Genomic DNA, 24667 nt, shown 5'->3' on the forward strand with positions numbered 1-24667 from the left:
AAACGCTTTGGCGAGCGGCGATGTGAATGGAAAAGATGGAGCGCCAGAGAGGAGATTCCTGCTTTGGCACGGAAAACACTGCTGTGAGGACTCAAATGTAAAATGAGATGGAAATCGGTCGGACGACGCGTTGGATAAGTGTGGCGGGGCTGTGACTCCCTGGGGGCCGCTTAGCCCACGCGCCGGTATTGCCTGGAGGGTTCGAGATGAGACAAATAACTGACAAGACGCATATGGAGTCTTCCGAATGTGAGCGGCGTTCAATTTCTCCCTGTTGAATGTTTCCCCTAATGGCCTGGAAGGCCCATTTGGTCCTTTTGTGCCACAGAGAGGTGTGCATTGTCAGTGAGAGGTAAAACAGTGCACCGCCGCCATGTCGCCACATCGTGCGACACCCCTGGGAGGGAGGTGCCGCGATTCCGGGTTTTCACCTCAATTTCTTATTCTCACAGAGAGAGAGAAAGAGATGAAGAGAGAGACAGAGAGACAGAGAGAGAGAGAGAGAGAGCATCCCATACCCACACAGACATGTAAACAAACAAACAAAAAACTTTACCATTCCCCCTCATGGGTTCTGAGCAAAAATAACAAACTGAAACAACAAAGATAAAACAAAGCAAACGGAGAGCAAAAGCTCTCAGCTGTCGGCTCTCTTCAGCTGACCAGCTCCTCAGCTCTTCAGCTGCATTACTCTCACTTAGTCATTTGGACATACACTCTCTCAGACCTGCACGCGTGCTCCCAGTCTTAGCCCTGTACCATAAAGAAGAGCACACCTGTTCACTCCGCCTTCAGGACAAGATGTTCTGGAACCTTCTCTTGCTTTGATTACAGAGTGAGTGTGGAGTCTTTGTTAATTCAGGCAGCTCTGCAGTCCGGCGGCTTAGACTCACTGGCTCCTGGGCCCTGCTGTGGGTGTGGCTCCATCAGCCCTTGTTCATTGCCTTCCATCTCCACCCAAAGAGAGCCAAACAAAAGCCGGCTGAAGGTGAAGACAGCTACAGCGGAGCAAAAGTCTCTTATCTCTGGGAATTCCTGTGGGGGTTGGGTGGGGTGGGGTGAGGTGGAAGCCTCTCTCACAGGCTGGCTGGGGAGCAGTTTGAAATTACCACAGGAGGTTTCAGCATGTGTTTTGATGCATACCAATGTGTTGAAGTTCAAGGCTGTAGACCTGGCTCTCATGACGCTTCCTGTATTAGTGCAGCATTCTCGTTGGATGAGACATGCTTTTGTGGACCATCCTAAGCTGAAGGTTTGTCTCCAAACTGGGAAATTCAGTTATAAAATGGGACGTGCATTTCCCTTGACACCAAGGGTTCTGCTCCACAGGGAAAGATGCAACCACCACCGGCGTTGCTTGGAGGTTCCAAAATGCCACAGCAGACTGTGGTTTCCGTAGACTTGGAGCCCGTTCTAGGACATCTTGCGTCCTTATGAACCTTTCGGCAATTTGGCTTCGAAAAGCTGTCCCCTTAAAGTTATATTAGCCATATGCTCCATGAGGCACATCAGCGAGCTGCCTGTACTGTCAGTGAACGGCGGTTGCATCAGCCGGGTCCTAACAACCGAACTCATCATTTCTTCCCATAGGCCTATCGTCTCAGCATGTGAACCATAAGCACGCACAGCACGGAGAGCTGTGAGCCTAGGGCATTCCGCCCACCACCTCTCCTGTGTTCACAAGCTCCATTTGCTTTGACGTGTTGGAGCACTCGGAGCGTAATGTAATGAAGACACCGACACTTCAGAAAACAAAACAGTGTTTCATGCTGCTGTTTTTTTTTTTACGCTGTTTGTCCCGAACACAACTTTCTTTCAAGTCCCAAAAAGGAAACACTGTTTCCCCCAGCGTTCCTAATTTTGCAATCCACGTAAAAAAAGGTAATCCCTAAGGATGAAGAAATGTTGTTTGGAATGTAGTTGGAGACAACATTTTGTCAGTATGACCAATGAACCAGTCCTGCTTAAATTTCAAGCCGGGGGGGGGAGGGCAGTGGTGGAATTCCTGTCTGCTATCGACACAGAAGTGCACCAAAGGTTTATTTAAACACACCTGCCCTATCTGTCTTCGTGATACGCCTCTGGTTGGTTGAGCAACCTCCGAGGTTATTATTATTATATTATTCCCCTATCGCAGGCAACTCCAGGTCCTGTAGGCCACAGTGTCTGCAGGTATTTGCTCCGACCATGCACTCCACCACCTGATTTCAATAATGAGCTTACTCATTAGGTAAAATAAGTACTGTAAGTAGATAAAATAATTAGTGAAATCAGATGGTGTAGAGCATGGTTGGAGCAAATATCCACAGACCTGTGGTTGAGTAGTGCTGCTCTATCACATTATCACTTGTACTGTATAATCCCATGCATTCGACTGCTGGCTTGGATGCACCAAAGGCCTTGGTCTGTCAACTTAAGGTGATTTCATCCTGAGCAATGTTCAAGTGGGGTTCTCCTGTCTCAAATGTGTGCGGTAGCCGGTTGAGTGAGATGTGTACTTTTTCCAGTCAACACTGCATCCTCATTGGTCTCTGGCCATTTGTTGGTATCAGATCCCTTGGAGAATGAACGTAACAGGACCTATGGTTTTGGGCAAACTTATTGACACCCATTGTCAGAACCTTAGCATTTCCTCAGTGACTGCCTCAAATATCCAAATCCATGTGCAGAACTTTTCCTTCTGGCCAGCGTAGTTAGCATGAGAAATTCTCTGCTGTCACATCTGAAACTTTTTTCTTTGAGTCAATTTTTGATAAGTTAGTTCATTTTTTATTATACGTTGCCTCAGTATTGCATTGAAAGTGGCTTCTCTTCAGTTATAGTGACAGAGCAGTCAGAATGGGATCTTCTTAACTGAGCCCATACGGCTCAAAGTCAAGGGTAAGAACTTAATGAAGTAAGCACGGTTTGGGATTTGCCTGTGAATTTCAAATGGAAAAGGGCTTTGCTGGAACAATGACAGGGCATTTGAAATTGAATGACTCTCAGCATCCCTGGAGATGTTTGTGCAGAGTTTCACAAGAGGATGGTGAGAAACACTTTCTGACCCTTACAAGAGTCTCCTTAAAACCTGGACAAGTGCATAGTAAGATGCATCAGCTGTAGTACAGACAAAATGGTAAATTAAAGAGAAATACCACTGGACTTATTTGACGTATCCATTTTTACAAAATTATTCTTTGCATATTTTTTGTTTTGCAAATTACATTTCCGTTCCAATCCTGGAGCTGTTCGGATTCTCAAATTAGCTGGCTTGTAGCCTCTTCCATTTTTATTTGAGGCTGTATAACTTTACATAATATTATGTTACGAAATATAACTCTATTTTTTCAAAAATATTTATGAGCTCTGATCTGATGTTCAGTCAATCTGCATATCCTTGGAAAGTGTGATTATTGTATGCACAGGTTGTACTAAAACCAGATTTATTACTGAGGTGGAATTTTGGATAAGCCCAGAGGCCCCTAACTATTTCAAAATGCATCACTCTGAAAAAAATATTGCACCGTTATTCCTCTTCATGTTCAGTAGGTATTTTTTCTGTTTGCTCGGTTATGCAGGCCACACAGGGAGCCATGTTCAAGTGACCTGCACATTGCTGTATTAGTAGCCAGGGATTTATGTAGCCACCCGGGCTATGTGTCTGCTATGGCACGATAACAGGATGCAGGAGTGTCAGAGAGTTTAATGAGGGAGATAGAAAACAAAGAACATTTGCCTGGCCCATTTCACCTTCCCCTTCACCTTCAGTTTCTCTCTCTCTCTCTCTCTCTCTTTCTCCCCCTCCCCCCCACTCTCTCTCTTTCTCACTCACATGCTACAGATGTGCCTTTCATCACGAATGACTGACTGTCAGATAGAGGCCTGTTGCTTCCCCTTGACAGAGGTGATGAAGATAAGGGGCAGCTTTCAGATGAAAGGCTCCACTGTTTATGTAGCATAATGTTCCATTTTTGCACTAAGCGCATTAGCACGCTGAGCAATGTTAACAACGTTAGCAGCGGCCCTGGCAATGCTTTCTGGTCCCTTGTGGTGTAACATTTGCAATGCTCTTTTCAGGGGTCCAAACACCTGCAAGACTGCATTGAATTAAAGCAGGATTTAGATTTAGCTCAGTATTTTTGCCGTTCTTCTTGTTTCCTGTGTTACCATTAAGGTTTGCTGTGTGCTTTTTCAAAACAAAACCGCCTTTGTGCTCTCTAGGTGCTGTGCGGTGGTGCAGTGACCCGTTAGCGTCTTATGTCGCTTCAAGTTTACTCAGTTGCCTTCAGAGTTGATAGTCAGCATGAGTTAAGCCCTTACCTGGGTGATATGTCAGTTCCATAAGAGCCTGTCTGAGATGACATTGGCCATGGCTGACTGACAGATTTCAGGGTCATGGTTATGGAAAGGGCCGCCTTTGATTATGCTCCAAGACTCCAGCGGGGTCTTGCGCCCAAGCTGCCATTTCCACCTGCTTTTTGGGCAAAGCTAATCAGGTGGCGCCTGCTTTGCTTTACAGGTAATTAAACAGGACTGGAGCTTTTGGCTTTGTTCTCCTGCTCTCGGAGAAGGTTCTGTCTCAGCCAGTCAGGATCACCGATGCTCTGCCGAGCCTGTCTCTGGGCCAGACTTGGACTCTTCACTCTTTTCTGACAGTTTGGCTGAAAGGAAGCCAAGACAAAGCTGGCGCCCGTTCGCATTGCTGCTGTCTTTCAGATAAAGTTCAACATGTTTGCTTTCTTTGTCGAAAAAAGGGCATCACTGCCCGTTTTAGAATCATTCACATACTAACATTACTCTCACACAGGTCATTACTTTTATCCCTCCCTTACACTCTGCAATGGCAAGGGGGGGGAGTACCTGGAATTTGAAAAGACTGCTGGAGACACAGCACATTGTGCCGCTGGTACATTATTGTTTATGGGCAATATTGTCGCAGTTAACCTCAGATAGGCCCCCCCGCATCTCCCGCTGTGAATGTGAGCGGATGCATTAAAGGCCGCATCTCGCATCTGCCTCTGTTCCGTTACAGAGAATGCACTGCGAATGGCTGCCCGTCTCCGTTTTTTTTCCTTTTATGATTGTTAGCGGTCTGCTTGAGAGAGAGAGAGAGAGAGAGAGAGAGAGAGAGAGGAGCGCAAATGGATTTCTGTTTATTAAATATGCACAGTGTCAGACCGCCCCCCCACCATCACCACCACCTCCACACTCCTAACAAATACCGAACATCATTCATCCAAGTAAGCATTCAGGTCCTTACAAAGGTTTTAAAGCTGCAAAGGGTATGAAATATTCAAAGGGGGGGAATTTTTGTAGATGTATGAAATTTAGTAATGTTGGAATTATTTCCTACTTCATCATTTTCCCTTTTAATGTTGCAATTTGTTGAATCCAGGAAGTATGACATTGAAAAGAACACCACGGCAAGTACAATATGACATGAATCTTTGAACACAAGTTAATTGTGTTGACAAATGTATTTATTGAAATGTGTAAGTTTACAGTAGTATATATTTATGGTATATAATAATAATACAATACTATCACAATATGAATACTATTATTAAATCCATATATATGCTATGTTGGAATAATAATGAAAAACAAAATATCAGATAAATCATTTTGGGGACATTGTTGCCTCTCATGGGAGAACTTATTTCTCTTTGTAACTTTGTGTACAATGTGCTTGTCAGCTCTTCATCAGTGATGATTTCCACAGCACGAATGACCCTTTCCATAGACTCAGGGTTCATGTACAGTCAAATTCCCGAGCTGCATAGTAACAGAACACACTGTCCCTCTGTTTACTCTACCAGGATCTTGAGCATGGCCTGTTTCTATTGGGGAAAATACAGGGGCGGTGTGTATGTGTGTGTGTATGCAGGGTATGGTGTGTGTGTGAGCGGAGGCCTAAAGATGTGCGACCTCTGGTTCTTCCCCCCGCAGGCAAGAGTGCAAGAAGCTTCGAGAGGAGCTTCGGGAGGGGCACGAGGAGGACAAGCGGGCCGCCCTCCTGCAGCTGGCGCAGATGAAGGAGCAGGAGCTGGGCACTGCCAGGGAGGGCTGGCAGAGGAAGGTGGAGGACCTCCTGGAGCAGGTGACCCGCGCCCGTCCCGAAGCGCCGCAGAGTCGCACCGACACCCGGCGTCACGGCAACACCCAGTCGCTCGGCAACACACGGACACACCAGCCCCCCAGACACCGTGCAGGCTCCTTACTGGCCTCCCAGAATGTGCGGGTCAGCACAGAGCCCTTTACCCTGTGCAGACTCAGTCAGTGGATACAGCAATCAGTCCCACCTGTGTATCCCAGACTGTGTTACTGCTGTGTCCTCCACATGTAGTGGTTCTGGTAATACCTGGCTACTCAGCCATAGAGCCTGGTCATTGTCTGTGGAGAATGAACGACACCTGCCATGTAGGTGACTAGGCATGTGACTGGCCATTCCAAAGTAAGCGAGCCACATCTTACCTCACATATAACATCTACCTGCTTTACAGAGCTGCGCAGATCCCCTCAGTAAGATATGGCTGTGTGTAGTTGCCTCCGTCCAACTGCGCCGTATTATCCACCGCACTACGCAGTCTCGCACTCGCCCACGCACACACGTCAGCGCCTCCCTGGGGAGACGTGAAAAGAAACGCATCTTTTTATAGAATGTTGCGCAGTTTAGGTTGTCATTTTTAATTCTCTCCCGTGGATATGTTCGAACCGGTGCATTTAAATCAGCTCAGCCCACAGCCTGCACGGCATGGACTGAATAGAGCAATCATACATGATTAAAACTGAATTTTTAAGAGCACTTGTGGATTATAATTGCATTAATATTCGGAAGGGTTAAGGACATCAATCAGATGGTGGGGAGGGGGGGGGGGGATGGGGGTTTGTTGGCTTTGATGCGAAAGGCGTGCTTAATTTCCCTCTTTTAATTTTTGGAAAAAAAACAGTCTTTGGTTTGACACAATTGTCTATACTTCTCATACCAGCTGTATCTGAACTATATGGTGTTTTTAATCTATAACTATAAATTAACACCTTCTCTAAAATGGCTGTTTTTTTGTTTTAGTTTTTTTACTTAGCTGCCATACCCGGACCTAAATTTCTTCTTTCCTTTTGGATCTTTTTATTTTTTATTTGTATTTTTTAAACAGAATTTGATTATTTTTAGTTTCTTTTTTTGCTTCATTGATTCCTGAATGTGTCCCTTTATTCCTGTGATTTTTTCCCTCATAGCGGCAATCACTTGGTGAAGCTTTACATAAGTCAATCAGTAATGTAAGTGAAGCCCACTTACACACTTTGCTCTTTTTGTTTCTTTTTAATTTCTTGACCGAAATATATATATGCAAACATATATATTCATTCTGTGTGGCTCGCATGTTGGCCTTGCAAGATTCTCTTCTCTTTTTTTCCCTCTCTTTATTTGGACATGTTCTGGCTTGCACAAACAATGCTAGTTTCAATTTCAGAGCGTCTGTTCTGCCTTTGTTTTTTTTTTTCTTCCGTACTTTCTTTGAGAGTATTTGTAGCGTGACTCTGAGTCTCCAGGGCGGTGAGTTGTGCTACACCGGGGCCAGTAGGTCAGCGCTGCATTCAGACGTCTTCTGACAGAGCGCGCGGCCTCTCCTCTCGTACTCGACCATGGCAGCGAAGCTACTATCATCCAGTTCCCAAGCAACGCGCATGAACGCTCATTATTTTAATAAGGCTTTTGTTCCACATTTACATTTATTTCTGTGCTCGGACTCTTGGTGCACGCTGGGTAATTTTATTTTTTTTAATTTTTTTTTACCGTCTTTGTGACAAGTGTATTTTTCTGTTCCTTTGATGCGACAGGCACCCTTTCCGTGCGGTGTGATTTTTTTTCTTCTGCGGTGTATGATATGTCGTGTCATTGCCACATCTGAGCATCTTTTCAGATTGCTTGGGAATTTTAAGCAGTTTTTTTTTTTTTTTTTTTTTTTTTTAAATCAGGGCAAGGGTATCAGCAAGATTCTATATTTAACCCAGAGTTTCTACCTTTACAGAGACAGGAGCACCTCTTTCGATTGCAAATCACACGGTTTGTTTGACCTTCCGGCAGGTTCTGACGACGCTGCGGCACACGTGCATGAACATCACAGTTGCAACGTGCTTCATCTCACTCTGTGCCCAGAATGTGTGTTTAGTCATGTAGGGATGGGAATGGTCCTTTTTTGTTTCCGTAGTTTTTGTTTCACTCTGCACTTTTTGACCTGTGTTCCATAGTTGTTCCAGTGACCTTCGGTATCCACTTATTGTACAGCGCTTTGGGTAAAAGCGTCTGCCAAGTAAATGTAATATAATGTTTGTGAGTCTACACCGAATCCACGCAAGTCCTTTGACGTGCTCTTATCTGTACTCTATGAATTAAATTTGAATGCTGAGGTCCGGACGATGACACGTAGAGACGGACGTCATGTCTGGTTCTCTCGCTCACACTCATTCCATCTCCAGCGAGTGTCGACCGTATCGTAATTAGACTTAAAAATCAATCAGTCACTTCAGGAGATGGCATGGCAAATTTAGCGAGGGATTTCAAAGACAAAAACGTGGCTGTCCTACAGCTTCATTGTCAGGGAAAGTTGGCGAGTCGACGAAAGTTAGCTTTTTTTTTACGCCACGTTCACGCATTGTCTCATTACTCATTTGAACGTGAAAGCCACACATTCCTAGTAAGTCCTCCCACCCGTTTATGAAGTTTAGCTATTCGAGTTCCAGCACTGCTCACACGCATGGCCACCCCCAGAGACGAGGGCTGAATCTGAAGGCTAAAAAAAGGTTTACGCTAAACTGCAGCTACGGTAGGATTAAGCGGATGATTCAATCGAAAGGCAGCATAGATCGAACCACATACTACTTTGTGCCAAACTGAGCTGGAAGCTAATGTAACATTAGCTAAAATATGATACATTAATAACAGAAGATACCCGGTGTTACTTCTGTTTTGAGTGTTAACGCCAAGTCCCTCTTGGGCTTCGATTGATTCCTCTCACCCTGTTAAGCCCAAGAGGAGGCTCCTCTATAGGGCTCAATCTGAAACACGGTTCCCTCTCCTCTCCCCCTGCCCCCGTACCCACCCCCCCCCCCCACCCCCACCCCCCAGATCTCGCTGCTGAAGCAGAGCCTGGAGATGCAGCTGTCGCAGTCGCAGAGCTCACTGCAGCAGCTGCAGGCGCAGTTCAACCAGGAGCGGGAGCACCTCAGCCAGCAGCTGCAGGAGCTGGAGATGGAGCACCAGCGTAGGGAGCACAGTCTGCAGGAGGCGCACTGCTGCGCCATGCAGGACCTGGAGGAGGCGCGCCAGCAGGACCTCAAGGTGAGATCTGGGCTCTGATTTAGATTCAGGATTCCCCTGTCCTTAATCTAGCCTTTTACTTTACGAGCTGACGGGCTAAGCTGATTCTAGATCATAATTCCAGGACACCAGCTCTGGGAGCTCAAGGTGAGACCTGGGCTCTGATTTAGATTCAGGATTCCCCTGTCCTTATTCTAGCCTTTTACTTTACAAGCTAACAGGCTAACCTGATCCTAGATCAGCATGCCAGGACACCAGCTCTGGGACGGGCTAATAATACGGGTCCTGCCCTACATCGCCATTTACCTGTGGCTCTGTGCTTAGTCTGGTCTTTTTCTCTGCCCTGGGTTCATGTCTAGCCCTCCCTGGTGTTCCCGCCCGCTGTCTGCGTGACTTCGCTAACACTGGCTCACTTGGCCCAGAGAGTCATCCATCTGCCCTCGTCTGCTGTCACAGCTCCAATTCAATATCCCCCATCTGTCAGATTCCACTCTGACGTGGTGTAATGCAGCTACCTGTGGCTCCGATGAAACTGGCTGGCTTTTTTTTTTTTTCTTCCCCTTTTTGTTCATGAAAGTGGGATCGGGCCTGACAGGAAATGAGGATGAGTTGTTTAAATAAAGACTGTGGAAACTTCCTAAGTGTAAACTATTCACTACTAGTGTCTGCTGTCATGGGTTCCAGCCAGAACCCCTCATCCCCAGGGTGTAAAGGAACATTCCCCAATTGACTGGGGAGTAGTGGTTACCCCCCTCGCTGGGAATCAGTGGAACATTCCCCATTTCACTATGGAGTAGTGGCTACCCCCCCCCCCCCCCTCCCTAGGGATCAGCGGAACATTCTCCATTTTACTGTGGAGTAGCAGTTACCCCCTCTCACAAGGGATCAGTGAAACATTCCCTATTTCACTGTGGAATAGTGGTTACCTCTCCCCTCTCCCTGGAGATCAGTGGAACATTTCCTGTTTCACTGTGGAGCAGTGGAGTGGTGGTTTACCCCCCCTCCACCCCCCGAACTGCATCTGAGGTTAGTGGAGTGCAGACTGACAGAGTGAATTAGAGTTACATTAATTCTGAGGGGGGGGGGGCTGCTAGTGCAGTCACTTTTCCTGAGAGCATTAGTCAAACTTCTGATAGAGGGAGAGTGGGCAGCGGAGTCGCGTGGCGGTTTGAGCGCTGGGGCTTGTGGGTTGCGGGTTTGAATCTCGGGTAGGGCGGTGCTGTTGCGCCCTTGAGCCTCATACGTCAGTACAACAGCTCCACTAAGACCATGCTGTGTGAATTGAGTAATGCCGTGAGATGAAGCCATTTTAAGCCTTTTAGGTAACTCTCAATAAGGTCCCCTCTAAGAAAATAATGTTATAATTATTCAGTGCTCATATTAAGGACTGTTACAGTGTTTTCAGAGGGGAATATGGGGCAGTAATTCATGTGCCAATGGCCAATTTCCTATTCCGGCTCCGTTGAGTCATAAGTACCAGCTCGTGTATCCTTCTCTTTCAGACTACAGCACTCTGCCGCACTCCATCTTGATAGACCGGGGTTCTGCACTTTGCACATTTTTATTTAATATATGTGTGACTCGTGTAAGTGAGGACATATCCATCGCTGCATCTTGTAAGTTCAGCTTCAGAGAACTCTCTACACTCGAAGAAGACCAGCTCGAGCACGGCCAAGCGGGGGGACCCGTTCAGCAACACGATGGCTCTGTTGATTTATTCACCGGTGTTTAATAAGTAAACACGGGCTCTTCAGGTTCACTGTAGCGTTAACTCCTCTTAACTGCGCTGGGCGAGGGCCCCTCGCATCGAAATGAGACAAAAGGTTAGCCAAAAAAAAAAAAAAAAGGTGATACAGTCTCTCCCTTTGTTTGGAGCGTTTATCCGGTGCCATTAGTCGTTAACCTCTCGGGCATTCCCAGCTCCCAGAGCTTTTAAAATTTGGGCCTGGGAGGGCAATGGCTTCTATTCGTGCACCTCGAGAAACACGATGAAATATTTACACCCCCCTGCCCTCACGCGTCCCTCCGCGTTGTGCCTGAAGCGAAAGGAATTCATTACTGTAGTTCATTGTTCATTGTTTTTTTTTTTTTTTTGGTAGTTTTTTGTTGTTGTTGTTCTTGCTTTTTTTTCCGGTCCTCGTTGACAGGTCCTGGTGTTCCGGAGCAGTTAGCCCCCTCGTTTGAGCACATATGTTGAAGCTCGGGGTCCTCTAATTGCCCGTGACCCCTAATAAGATCTCAGAGGGCTTTAAACCCGGAGAGCCGGCGCGAGGGCCGGGCGCAATTAACGGTCTTCAGCGGCTCCCGTCACCTTTACCGCTCCAGACCGTGGAACAAGGACCGAGGGACCATGAGTCACTGATAACGGCGTGACCCAAGGAAGAAGAAAAAAAAAGGCATAAAACATATTCCGGAGCGCTCGCTAGCTGAGATTTACGTCCGCCCGCGGTAGCAACGTTTGTTTCAATCTATATGTTTGCTTACACGGCGACGGGTTTAGTTAAGAGCGTCGTAAAAAGGGATGTGATTCACGTATGGCGCCGCTCGCCAAATGAAGATGTACGGTCTTTATTCGCTTGTCGTCGGGAGGAGCGGGAACGCGAATATCGCCCCCCCCGCCGCCACATTAGATTACAAGGGGGCGAGGTTTGCGTTATCCGACGAAGGTCGCGCCGATGGAATTGTCCTGTATTTCCCAACGATGAAAAATAGACCGATTTGAGAGAGACGGGGCGTGCGAGTGGCACTCTCATTATCGTATGATTTCGGGGACAGACCCAACATGCAAAGTCATGCAAAGCTGTGATCGTGCGTGGCAGTTTAGCATGGGATAGACAGCGCAGATATGCGCTCTCTCTAATGGTCGCTGTCGTCGGCGGGTTGCGAGCGCTCGACTCACTACGAGCGCGGCGAGCGTCTCTGGAGACCGCGGCTCGGGGTTCTGCGGTCAGCCTCGTCTCGCGGATGCCTGTTTGTTCTTCGTGTTCGGCGGACGTTTTAAAAGCCTCGGCAGCACGCTAAGGAAACACGCCGTCGCCGCTACACGTGTTTCCCGGGGCTAATTATCGAGGAGCGTCGACCGAGAGTCCATTTACAAACAGGGTCGTGCAGACGGATCTCGTTCCGGCCTGTATTAAAGAGGAACTCCTGCTGATGTGAGTTTGTTGTTTCCTTCAGGGTCATTCAGAAACGCACGATAAAAACAGTGCGATGGCCTCCGCTATGAGAAGGTTTACCCCGTCAGAGGTTTTTTCCATGGGACATCGCCTGCGGCGTTGTTAGGTGTCTGAAAATATGCCCGGTTTGTTATTCTTTTTAAAAAGCCTGTGTTGCCACGGGAGCTCTGCAGGAGCAGGGGCAAGAACTTTCCGGAATCCTCCTGCGCACCCATGCATCAGGGGTCCCTCGTGCCCCATTTTAATAGCTCTGGCACAGCCTGACCGTTTCATCGGCCCACTGAAACGGCGCCTTTCCAGCCTGCGGTGTGCTTTGGAGAAACCGCAGGTGCTCCTGCACCTCTCTGTGCTCTGTGATGTAGTCTCTTTTGGGGAGGGAGGGGAGGGGGGCGGGGGCATGTGGGCAATAAGCATCCTGAGGCTAGGTGATCACATCCTGCCTCTTCAGAACACTGGGATTACATTTAAGGCTTTTTCACATTCCCTGGCCTAGTTTATTTCTAGTTTCATGTTGTGAAATAAGACCTTAATCCAAGTTAACATCATAGCTACCAAGTCTCTCACACACTGTGCTTTATCTCCACGTCCAGATCGCTAGAATTCAAGGCAAGCCATTGAATAGCTTTCGTGCTGATTGATTGCAAGAAGTTACAGGACCTCAGCCTATACATACCTCACTCTACCTCACTCTTGCTTGTTTGCTTTCTTGTTCGTTCCGACCGCGGAGCTTCTCCACCGAGCTCCCTGTTTCTCTGCTAATCGCTCAGTCATTGCCCATCTTCCACCGTGGCCTGAAGACGCATCTCTTCAGGCTGTACTGACTGCACTAACTATCACTACTCTGCAGGGCACTCCCAATCAAGGATTGCTCCCACAATTTGAATCCTAATTTGTTCCTGTAACACGTTCATGTTACACTTGCATCTCCGTCCAGCACTTATATCACTTGCATCGTTAATCTGGATGTTGTAGCCTGTCGTTGTGCATTTCTGACAGTGGGAGGCTTTAGCTGGCGCCCCTCGTTCTGTGATTCGTTCACCTGTACAATGTTACAATGATCTTAATGTTAACAACTCCTTCTACACGGTTTCATTTAGGGTGGTACAGGGTGCTGAGTATTTCGGCCACTACGTTAAGCATGGCTAGAAAACTAGAACGGTTTTTCCAACATCCCTCAGCAGTTGCTGAAAAGCTCAATTGTTTATTGATTGGAATTGGAATTTCCAGTTATTTGGCAAAATAGTCCTGAAACATACTTTGTGTCCCAGGTAACATAAGTGACTCCCCTCTTTGATCCTGTTATGTAACCTAACTCTGCTCTTCATCATTTGTTGTATCCTCTTTCCCACACTAGTCATCTGCCCTTAACGGTTCTGTGGCCTCTTTAACAAAGGGACAAGCCCACCACAATTAGTCCACGCCCTGGTCTTGTGGTCTGTCTTTCACAAAAGATGTGCCTACCTTTGTGTATTATGCAGCCTCTCTTTCGTAGCCAAGGACTAGTCTGCAAGGAGCCTATTTTTCAAAAGCTGTTCTCTCTCTCTGCTTTTACTGGTCTTAAAACCACTCACAAGCTGTCTGTTTTACTTTTTTTTATACCAGGCCTGAACCCACTCATGAACTGTAGAGTGTCACTCACAAATGAACTGCCTCTTTAGACCTGATAGATATTTCTGTTCTGAAGTATATAGCGTGTCAGTAATGTGGCTGTGTTTTCCCCAGTAAAATAGTTTCTGTCACCCATTTCCTTCTGTAAGGTCTGTGTGACCATTTTGCCTGTGTTGAGCAGTTCTGACCAGTGTGTGTGTGTGCATGCGTGTGTGTGTCTCTGTGTGTATGTGTGTGTGTACATGGATGTGTGTGTATGTGCGTGTGTGTGTGTGTGTGTGTGTGTGAGAGAGTGCAGGAGCTGGAGGAGCGGCTCAGACAGCAGCACCACGCAGAGCTGCACACTCTGAGGGAGACCCACAGACAGAACATCGAGCTGCTCAAGCAGCAGTCTGAACAGGAGCTGCAGACACTGCGCTTTGAGCTGGAGGACGAGGGCAAGGCCATGCTGGGTAAACTCCCAAATAAATCACCCTAAACACTGCAGCTAAGCTCCCTGTTAGTCTTACCGCAAAATAATATTAGAAAGATTAACATTCATTTTCAGGTCAAAATCTGTTGAGTCTTTAAAGATTCTGAGCTTTAATATGTTTAATATATTTGTAAAAACATCATACCACTATTGAGAGCTACTGTACATCGCACAAGAGAATAGTAGATTTGTTTCTCTTTATCCGGACAGATGGATTACAGTGAGATAGCTCAATGGTAGAAGACTGGGAATACAAATGTAAATATAGAGAGGAAATTCAGTAATAGAATGGCAATATTTGAAATCTGTAAATAAGGGGAAGAAGAGGAGGCGGTTGGTTAGTAGCATTCGACAGTCGAGTATAATATTTATGCCAAAAAAAAAACACGTATATTCTGCAGGAAGTGAAATTTCTCTCCCTCCTGCTGACAGCTTCCCTCCGCTCGGAGCTGAACCACCTCCACGCCTCGGCCATCGAGCACCTGCGCCAGACGCACCAGCAGGAGATCGCCGCCGCCAAGCTGGAGCTGGAGAACGCTCTGGAGCACAGCCGAGAGCAGGTGAGCCTTACCTGGCGCTGCTCGCCTGCACGGGCTGAGATCTAGACTGAGCACACACATTTCAGCGAGGATTTCAGCTAAGCAAGGATTTCAGCTCAGCAGATATTTCAGCTCAGTAAAGATTTCAGCTCAGCAAGGATTTCAGCTCAGCATGGATTTCAGCTCAGCATGGATTTCAGCTCAGCATAGATTTCAGTTCAGTATAGATTTCAGCTCAGTAAAGATTTCAGCTCAGCATGGATTTCAGCTCAGCAAAGATTTCAGCTCAGTAAAGATTTCAGCTCAGCATAGATTTCAGTTCAGTATAGATTTCAGCTCAGAAAAAATTTCAGCTCAGTAAAGATTTCAGCTCAGTGGATATTTCAGCTCAGCAAAGATTTCAGCTCAGCATGGATTTCAGCTCAGCAAAGATTTCAGCTCAGCATGGATTTCAGCTCAGCAAAGATTTCAGCTCAGCAGAAGTAAAATTCCTTGAACTGAGACACTTATCAGCATTAATGAGCAAGAAAAAAAGAACAGTCTCGAATGCCATTCTCTTCTTTTGTCTAATTAGCAATTTTACATGTCACTGTTTATAGAACTAGGGAGAGCCCCAATCAGCACAACAGGCCTTAGGGCTTGAGTATGGTTAGAAATGCTGGAAACGTGCCGTACATTAATACCGAGGTTTCGGCTCAAAGTGATAATTTGCATATCACCCACATCAGTATGACAGACGAAGTCTCGCTGCACGGTCTCACGCTCCTCCCCTGCACAGATCCAGATGTTCAGTCACACAGACACATCTGTCCCGCGAGGGCCAAACTGCTCGTCTTTCTGTAAACAGCAAGGTCAAATACCAGCCGTGGCGTGCTCGGTGTTAAGGAAGGCAATTTGCTATGAAGGGCTCTCTGATGTGTTCGGAAAATTAAAGGGAGAGGGCATTATCTCTCAAAACTGCTTTCTCCTGTGAAGTGGTCTAACATCAAGACTCAATGGGCTGCCACTGATTTTCCATGACAATGAAAACAATACCAGCGACGGTAGCAGCGAGGCGAAGCATTCTGTTTCCTTCGCGCGTTTTAAATGTAAGACACGGATCCGCGACGATGCAAATATTCACAGGAAAACGCGGACGATAATGTTTAAATCATTTTTTAGTCTCTGAGGTTTGATATCCCGAGTGAGCGAGCACGAGTTTAAATTCGAGAAATAAACAAACAGGTATTGCCGTAAACAAATTAATCATTTGATTTTTTTTTTCTGAAAAACCGCAAAGAACAACACAGCTGGAGGCGTTATTTTACTCCCTGGCTGGGTGCTGTTTGCTCAGTAGCGTCGTGCCCGGCGTTAGCGGTCTCAGATCCGCTTGCCGAGTTCAGACACGTCCCTCGAGATTTCACCGGCGCAAAAAACGGCTACCTGGTGACTCGACCCGTTCCAGGCAATCTCTTCGCAGTCTATCCCAGCATGCCGCCTGTTCCCTGTTTCCCCCGCTGTCACGCGGACACCTCATCTCCCTGGCGACGGTCGGAATTGTCAGCAGCTGCGCCGCGCTGCGTGGGAGCGCGTCTTAATATCTTTAATATCTCAGTTCTAGCGTTCTGAACCTGCGCGTCCTCAATGCGGAATTAGGAGGACGCGCTAATCAAAGGGCTTCAGCGGCGTCCCAGCATGCCGTTGCCTTTCTGATGTTTTTTTCCGCGCCGTTAAACAGAAAGGGACCGGTCTCTTTGATCCTCTAAACGTGCGCGTCCCTTTACTGCCTAATCAAAGGGCCTTTGCGCGTTGTTTTAATTTAAAAGGCCCCCCCCCCTTTTTTTTTACCCTGCCAGATGGATAGATGGATAAAAAAAGACGGCATCGTCTGAAGCAAGCGGGGCGGGGGGGGGCGGGGGGCGGGGGGCGGGGCAGAAAGTGTCGCGGGGTCCTTTTTGCCGAAGACCGTTTGAGGCTTCTGAGGATCCCCGTCTCGCGTCGCCTTATCGTTAATTACGTTCCCCGAGGAGACGCCGGGCTCGGGCTCGGGCTCGTTTAATGAGCTGTGAGATTAGCCGGCCGCGTCCGCGCCGTGGAGAATCGCGTCCGCCGGGTAGCCGTCGGCCGTCACGCGCGTCAGGCTGCCCCGGCGGGTCCCCGCGCTCCCGGCCTTTCCGTTTCCTCGCCGCTCCGCTCCATTTCACAGCCCTCATCAGCTTCCGAGCGGGGAACGCCATCCCACCATCCCACCAGCTCGCCTTTTCTGCACCCTCCTCTTTGAGCTACCAGGCCCCACCCCCCCTCCTCCCAGCCCCTCCCCCAAACCCCAGCTCCTCCCCCCACCCCCAGCTTCTCCGGTCTTCCCTAGAGCCTGATTGCTTCAGCAAACAGCCACTTATGAAAGACGTTCCTCTTAATGAAATCCCTGCTCGGTCTGGTTAGCGTTCAATCAGCTCTGTTAGCGCAAAGTGTTTGCGTCGACGCGTCCTCGCCCGGAACGTCCCCGCTTCATCGGCTGGGCGATCCCTGGAGGTTTGGTTTGTTCGCAAACTGGGAAAAATGTCCCCGCGGCCCCCCCTGTGTTAACGAGGGCCGCCGAGAGTTTTCACGGTCATGGCATCCCCCCCCCCAACAATCGCGTCTCGTCTTCGCCTATCTGCGCCCAAAACTCTTTGATCAGCGCCGCCCTCTTCAACGTCCCACGGCCCGAGAGGGACTGAGAACGACCGGGTGTCGGCTGTCAGACAGCACCAGGGACGAGGTGCGGCTGCTCCCCCACATCCCTCTGGATGTGGGCCTTGATCAGGAGACTGTGTGACGGGGGCTCCTTTGATCCTCTCCCTGTCATATTTCATCTCCTGAAAGCCGGGGCCTTGTGCGATGACACGGAGTTCACGACGGTCTCGCGGGGGCTGCATTCGCCTCTGCTAATCAGCACTGCGCCAAGGCCTGTATTTCCCCCCCCCTCTGTACAGCCCAGCGGCATCCACGCACTGGAGAAACTACCCACCCGTAAAAACTAGACCTCTCCGCTGCATTTGACACTGTGGACCACTCTATCCTCCCCCCCTCTGTACAACCCAGCGCCATCCACACACTGGAGAAACTACCCATCACCCGTAAAAACAGCCAAGATCCCGACTCAGATGGAAACCGTTTTCAATGTGTTAAACAATGTAAAGTGGTATGCCAAATTTTTTTTCTTCTTTTGATAACATAATTGAGCAAGGCTGCAATGACAGTTACTTTCTGAATAAACATCCTGGAGTCAAAAGGTATGATAATTTTTAAAAAATTTTGCGAGACATTGCTTTGACTTCTGATTTCTGATTCGGCTGAGGTTTGCAAACAATGTCGCTGTCTGAATCTTGGGTAAGGCTTTCCTTTCCTTCGTTGTTGGAAGTCATGGTGTTTGGATATAACTGCCTAGGGGTGCAAGTGCAACTTTGCTATTAATAATTAAAAAGTACAGTGTGTGTACTTCTGTAAAAATATTGTGAACTGCTGTTTATGTAAACATTATTACCCATAACACAAACAAAATAAGTATTTCACTAGATTTTTTCTTTTTCTTTAAGTTCTAATTGTTACTATAATATAGTTGTTATGTAATAATATGTTTATAAGACTCATCATTTTCACTGTAAAATGCATTTTGCTATCCCAATTGGGGGATACGGTTGATGTAACACCGAGAATTTTGTTGTGCAGTAATATCGGTGAAGTGTTATTGGAAAGGCTTTTTAAACTTTTTTTAAATGTCAAAGTCGTTCGTCTCTGACTCCCATTTCCCATGTGGGTAAGAGCACACGCTACGAGGAGATCGGGAGTAACGCTGCTCTGTAGCCCCCAAAACCGTCAGGCACCTCAGCACCCCCCCCCCCGCCCCCGCCCCCGCCCCCCACTTTCAAGCCTAATCCGCCCCAAAAGCCGTCTCCGATTTGGAAACGCGCCCGGCGTCCTCGCTCGTGGCGAATTTGGACGTCGCTGCCGGTCGCTGATGCGCGTCACGCGCGCCGGTCGTGTCCTTGGGCCGCTCCTCGGAGGGGCGTTGTTTACGGACGGCGGGAGGCTGCTCGGCGCGGACTTACGCTGCCCTTTGCTTCGGCGGGCCGCAGATGTTCGCCTGAGTGCCAGACGCCTCCCTTCCTGCGCCTTTTTATAACGAGGTGGGAGGGGACAGGGAGCGACGTCGCGGGAACGACGGCGAAATATGTTCTTCCCCGCCGATGCCGTATCTCTCCTGGGCCAGCTGTGTTAGCGACTTAGCGTCCGCCCCCCCTGACACCCGGCTCTTTGGGTCTGGGGTAAAGAAATAGATATATAATTAAAGAAATAACCAGAAGACACCAGGAGGTCATGCATTATTCAGTATGCCCGAGAACTGTAAGCCTGTAAGATGCTTAGATTTTTTTTTTTTTTCTGTAAACAAGCAACTGTAGCTCTTAGCTGTAGTTTTACCCACAATGCAGCTCATAACAGTGGTCTCTGAAGGCAGGGTAGGGACTGATTTGTGCATAATGAGCTGCCTTGTGTTTTTGACTAACAGTGCTTTCATTAGCATTCTGACATTTGCGTTTCGGGGTCCGTTCCCAGGGTACCTGTTAGCCGCCGTGCTGCGGATCACATTCAAACCCCGGGGAGGGAGCAGCTGTTGATCTCACGAGCGAAGCTCGGCTGAGAAAGCCTTCAGACTCAGACTCTGGAGGGGAGGGCTTCAGACACTGCAGGAGTCTGATGCCCACGGCCTCCCCAGTATTTAAGAACAGAAAAACAGCTTGTCCATGTAAAAAAAAACAAGTTCCTTATTGCAGGCGAAATACAGGACAGGGATGGGGAGATTGTTATTTTGACCTAAATGTTTTACTTAAATGCAAAGTTGAAAGCAGCAGACTGTAATTTGATTACAGAAGAGCCATTAACTTCATAATCTGTGATCAACATACACAATTTTCACATTGCAGAGAGAGTTGCCAAATGGCCCTTTTTACAGGAGGAATTTAAGTCAGATTGCTACTGGAGTGGAAAATTAGTCCTGAAACAAGTTAAGTGTGATTAATATACACTTCCATTTTGTATGGCTCAGTGTATCCGTTTAAAGTGATGGTGAGCTGTATTGCACAGTCTCCAGGGTAAATACTTTTCTGTACGGGCTTTGTATTAGTATTCTGGGGTGGCGTGATACGTCTGTTTGTCAAGCGCGGCTTTGAAACCAAATGAGCAGACACAGGGAGACGGAGAACTTGACAGATGCTGTCTACAGCGAGAGAGACTTTCACAATCGGCCTGCTCCCTCCAGGCCCACGGACCAAAGTGTGACACGACAGTTCATTCACTCTGTGATACTTGCAACTGTCACATCGTGTCCATAACGGTGGCATGTAGCTTGGGCATCTTTCAGAGGTTCCTGCCCTAACATGGATAGAACAGAGATGAGACCGTGCTGGGAAATTGCATGGCAGGCAAAAATTTGTCTGTTGGGGGTTTTGTGGAAATTTGGACCCCACCTGCAACTTACAGCAACCTGCAAAGGTGGTAGATCTGCTATTAATGGCAGCATTGACAGCATTATATTTATTTATATAGTGTCCATTTGCATGAACCACCGTATATGGATTCAGAGAAACAGGAAATAAGTATCCGCATCATCACCGTATATATCAGTGTCCCCAGATGCATTGTGGGAGAGACCTATGTTAAGAACCATGTGGAGATGGACATGGCAGCTTTTGTATCAAAGTTTTAGCATGTCTTTGTATTTGATGCTGAAAAACATCATCCAATGAAAGGCGAAACAAAACGTGTGTGTATGTGTGTGTGTGTGTGTGTGTGTGTGTGTGTTTCTGTGTCTGCGTCTAATCCGCAGGAGAGGGAGCTGCTGGGACGTATCTCGGACCTGCAGGAGGAGGTGAACCGCAGGAAAAACCACATCGCCGACCTGGACCACGAGATCCACACCCTGAACGAGAACATCAGCACGCTCACCAAGGAGCTGGAGCTGAAGGGCAAAGAGGTGCTGAAGATCCGCAGCGAGGCCAATCAGCAGATCAGGTGGGTGGGTGTGGCAGGGTCGATTTGGATTTGGTTGGATTAGATGCAGGTGGGTGGGAGTTATAGGAAGCGTGTAACTCTGGGCTCCGCCCACTTGATTTTATTGGATCACCTGGAGGTCTGCAGAGGAAGTTCAATGACCATACTTCCTCTACACTGTCGTATGTAACCGTGTTGCTGAAATACAATTCCCACTATTTTTGTGTGACCAATGGGGGCTTATCTCCTATACTTAGACCAGCTAATAGAATGCTGTGGGACACTATAGGTTCATTTTATCAACTTGGAACTGTACAGAACAAAATAAATCAGAAGTGAGAGAGAGAGAAAGCACGTAAGGGAAAGATGCTGACTAGAGGAAAATGAGAGGAGCTTTGACATCTCGAAACCAAAGTAAGTCCACATTCCAGAGCACTTTATCCACGTGCTGTCCTTCACGTTCAGTTTAGCTTCAGCTGTTACGCAAATACATTTAAATTCTACCTCAGAGGCTTTGATATATGCACATGCTTAAAAATAATTCCTCGTTTTTTTTTTTTTTCCACAGAAACTTAAATGAATATTTCAGAATCTTGTATTAATAGTTAATGCGAGCTGGGGCTCAGATGGGACTGCACGGTTTGAACTACTAATAATATATTCAAAAAAAAAGGAGAGAAAAATTCACCGCTAGCGGAGGTAGGCTAGCGCAGTCTAGCAGTGTGGGGGAGGAACTGTGTTTACAGCAATACATATTGCTAGTCTTTCATTGCCCCGCACACAGCATATTTCACTTCCAATTATGTAACAAGCTTGCGAATGCTAGGTCCCGAGATAAAAATATCAAATTAATAAATAAATGCAGTCGGGCCCTTGGGGGAGCCTTATTGTGGGAGAGAGGCAAATGCATTTCTGCCTTGTCCACTTGTGTTCTGCTGTGTCTGACTGTGGGTGTGCCGGGTCGCTGTGTGTGTGTGTGTGTGTGGTGTCGTCGATGCGTGTTGGGGGTGAGTGATTGTGTGCGGGGTGTAGTGTGGGGTGTGGGTGAGTGTGTGTGTGTGTGTGTGTGCCTGTTGGGCGAGTGTGCTGTTGAGATGTGTGTGAGTGATGTGGGGTGTGAGTGTGTGTGGAGTGAGAGTGTGTGTTGTGTGTGTGGTGTGTGTGCATGGAGTCTGCGAGAGTTTGTGCGTGTGTGTGTATGTGAACGATGGCTTTTTTATGACGCGCGGAAGAAGGGCAAGAGGTGTAATGTTGTGGAAGGGTTGACGGAAAAGCCACCGTCCTGCACAAAAATAAATCAATAAATAAATAGAGATAAGTGTTTCCACTTATGAGAGCCAGTGATATCGTCTCCGACAGACACCCAGTAAATTATAGATGTCTTTCTTGGAAAGGGGCTACTGTATCAGGCAAAAAAAAATGGACGGATGAAAATTTAATGTGGTGAAAAGAATCAGAAGTGATGCGCTGGCTGCAGTGTGAGTGTTGTGTGCCAGTCTGGCCGGACGCGAGCTGGGTTCGGTCTGGTACTGAGCTGAACTTTCGCGTCCTCAGGGCCCACGAGCAGGACCTGACGAAGAAGCACGAGAGGGAGATGGCGGAGATGAACGCCGCGCACAACAGGGAGGCGCAGAACATGCTGTCCGACTTCAACAAGGCCCAGGAGCTGCTGAAGGACAAGATCTCCGCGCTCCAGATCCTGTACGTACCAGAGAACGCGTGTGCTTGGTGTTTTAAGAGGGGTGCGTGTGTGTGTGTGTGTGTAAGTGTGAGTGTGTGTACGTGCGTGTGTGCATACGTGCATGCGTACATGTGTGTGTGAGAGAGAGAAAGAGTGAAGTGAGTTTGTGAAGTTTGTTATTTGTGTGTTAAGGTATGATGAAATATTGTGTCTGTCTGTCTGCATATGTGCATGTTAAATGTATGCATGCACTATATGCATTTGTGTGTGTGTGTGTGTGTGTGTGAAAATATAAAAAAGTGTGTGTGGTTGTGAAAGAATGAAAAGAAAATATGTGTGTGTGTGTGTGTGCGTGTCGGGGGTGACAGGTGAAAATATGTAAATTCCTATCAGCAGATGAAAGGCCAGACATCCTGGCAGAACAGAAAGAGGAGAGATAGACTGAGGTGGGGTGTGGAGGGAGAGCCACAGAGAGGCCACTGCTTTGATTGTATGTGGGTGTGCGGAAGGTGAAGATGCCTCTTTCCAATTCCATTACATTTAATTCCATCTCTATTCAAGGGCTGCAACTTAAAATGGCAGTACTGTGTGTTTATAAGCTAATTTTCTCAGTGGGTTTTGAGATTCACTTTGTGAATTGCAGTTTTTGTATTGCAGTAATTATTACAAATAATAACATTTTCAGAATTACAAGAAATGTGCAAACATCAAATCAAGTGAGGCGAATGGGGTTTTTTTAACTTAAAAATGAACATATTGCAACTAAAGACTTTGGGGCAGAATTTCTAGGCTCGCATTAATCAGCATCACTCTATGGTCTGGACTGGTTGGCAAGAACCATCTGTCAACATTAAGGAAAGAATAACATATTTTAATGCAACCACTGTGGTATTTCTTTTACAGTACATTAGGATTTAGAGTGACAACCCCACCTACCTAGGTGGGAAAGTTTAAATTCATAGTACTCCAAAGCTCATTCGCTGCAAGTGTTGCCTGTCAGGCAGTGCAGTTCTTCCCTATTCCAGCATTTACCAATGGGCCATGACCTTTTTGTGTATGCATTTTAATATAGATTATTCAAATAAAAATGCATAGATAACTTTTGTGTACTTATCGCCTTTGCAGGCATTTAATTTGCTATGTTAAAATTGTGAATGGGGAACAGAGAGTGTATTGAGAGTGTGTGTGATGATGAGGCAGGAATAGAGAGTGTGTTGAGAGTGTGTGTGAGGAGGAGGCAGGAATAGAGAGTGTAGTGAGAGTGTGTGTGATGAGTAGAGGGAACAGCTCAGTGTGAGCTTGTTGTGGGTGTGGCCAAAGGAGGGTAGGAGGAATAGCACCTGGAAAAGGCCCTGCTCCAGACATGCTGTGCTCAGGCCGCTGTCTTCCCCCTGGTGGTCAGACAGTGCTCTGCGCTTTAATTTACGAGGCTCCGCAGGGCTGCCCCTGCGGCTGGGAAACGTGTGAGCAGCGCTGTCAGCAGGAGACGCGCATGTGACCGCTGGGTGCTCTCTGCTGTGGAGTTCTCATACCCAGCCTGTTTCATACACATACAAGCAGACGCACGCACGACGCACACAGCATGAACAAAACACACACCGCACAAATGACATACACACGCACGCACACACACACACACAGACACACATGTATGCACACATACACACACACACACACACACTTACGTACACACACACAGACCCACAGACACACAGTTCACTCACACAGGCACACTCACTCACACACACACACGCATGTACACGTACACACACGCACGCACGCACACACACACACACACACACACACACACACGTATGCACACATACACACACACACACTTCCGTACACACACACAGACCCACAGACACACAATTCACACAC

At 47.4% G+C, this 24667-nt stretch overlaps 1 protein-coding gene across 3 annotated transcripts in view; it reads left to right on the top strand.

The window, feature by feature from the left end:
- The window catches only part of fam184ab (family with sequence similarity 184 member Ab), an 89803-nt gene that overhangs the window by 55321 nt on the left and 9815 nt on the right, over nucleotides 1-24667 (top strand). For 2 of the 3 annotated variants that reach the window (XM_064340303.1, XM_064340305.1), the window contains exons 9-15: nucleotides 5932-6082; nucleotides 7219-7260; nucleotides 9110-9322; nucleotides 14384-14537; nucleotides 14990-15117; nucleotides 20942-21126; nucleotides 22660-22806. In XM_064340303.1, coding sequence (XP_064196373.1) covers nucleotides 5932-6082; nucleotides 7219-7260; nucleotides 9110-9322; nucleotides 14384-14537; nucleotides 14990-15117; nucleotides 20942-21126; nucleotides 22660-22806 — 1020 coding nt within the window. The remainder of the gene's footprint in view (nucleotides 1-5931; nucleotides 6083-7218; nucleotides 7261-9109; nucleotides 9323-14383; nucleotides 14538-14989; nucleotides 15118-20941; nucleotides 21127-22659; nucleotides 22807-24667) is intronic. The other variant, XM_064340304.1, reaches the window with a different exon arrangement.

This window comes from Anguilla rostrata, chromosome 6 (genome assembly GCF_018555375.3).
Source record: "Anguilla rostrata isolate EN2019 chromosome 6, ASM1855537v3, whole genome shotgun sequence".
NCBI classification, from domain to species: domain Eukaryota; kingdom Metazoa; phylum Chordata; class Actinopteri; order Anguilliformes; family Anguillidae; genus Anguilla; species Anguilla rostrata.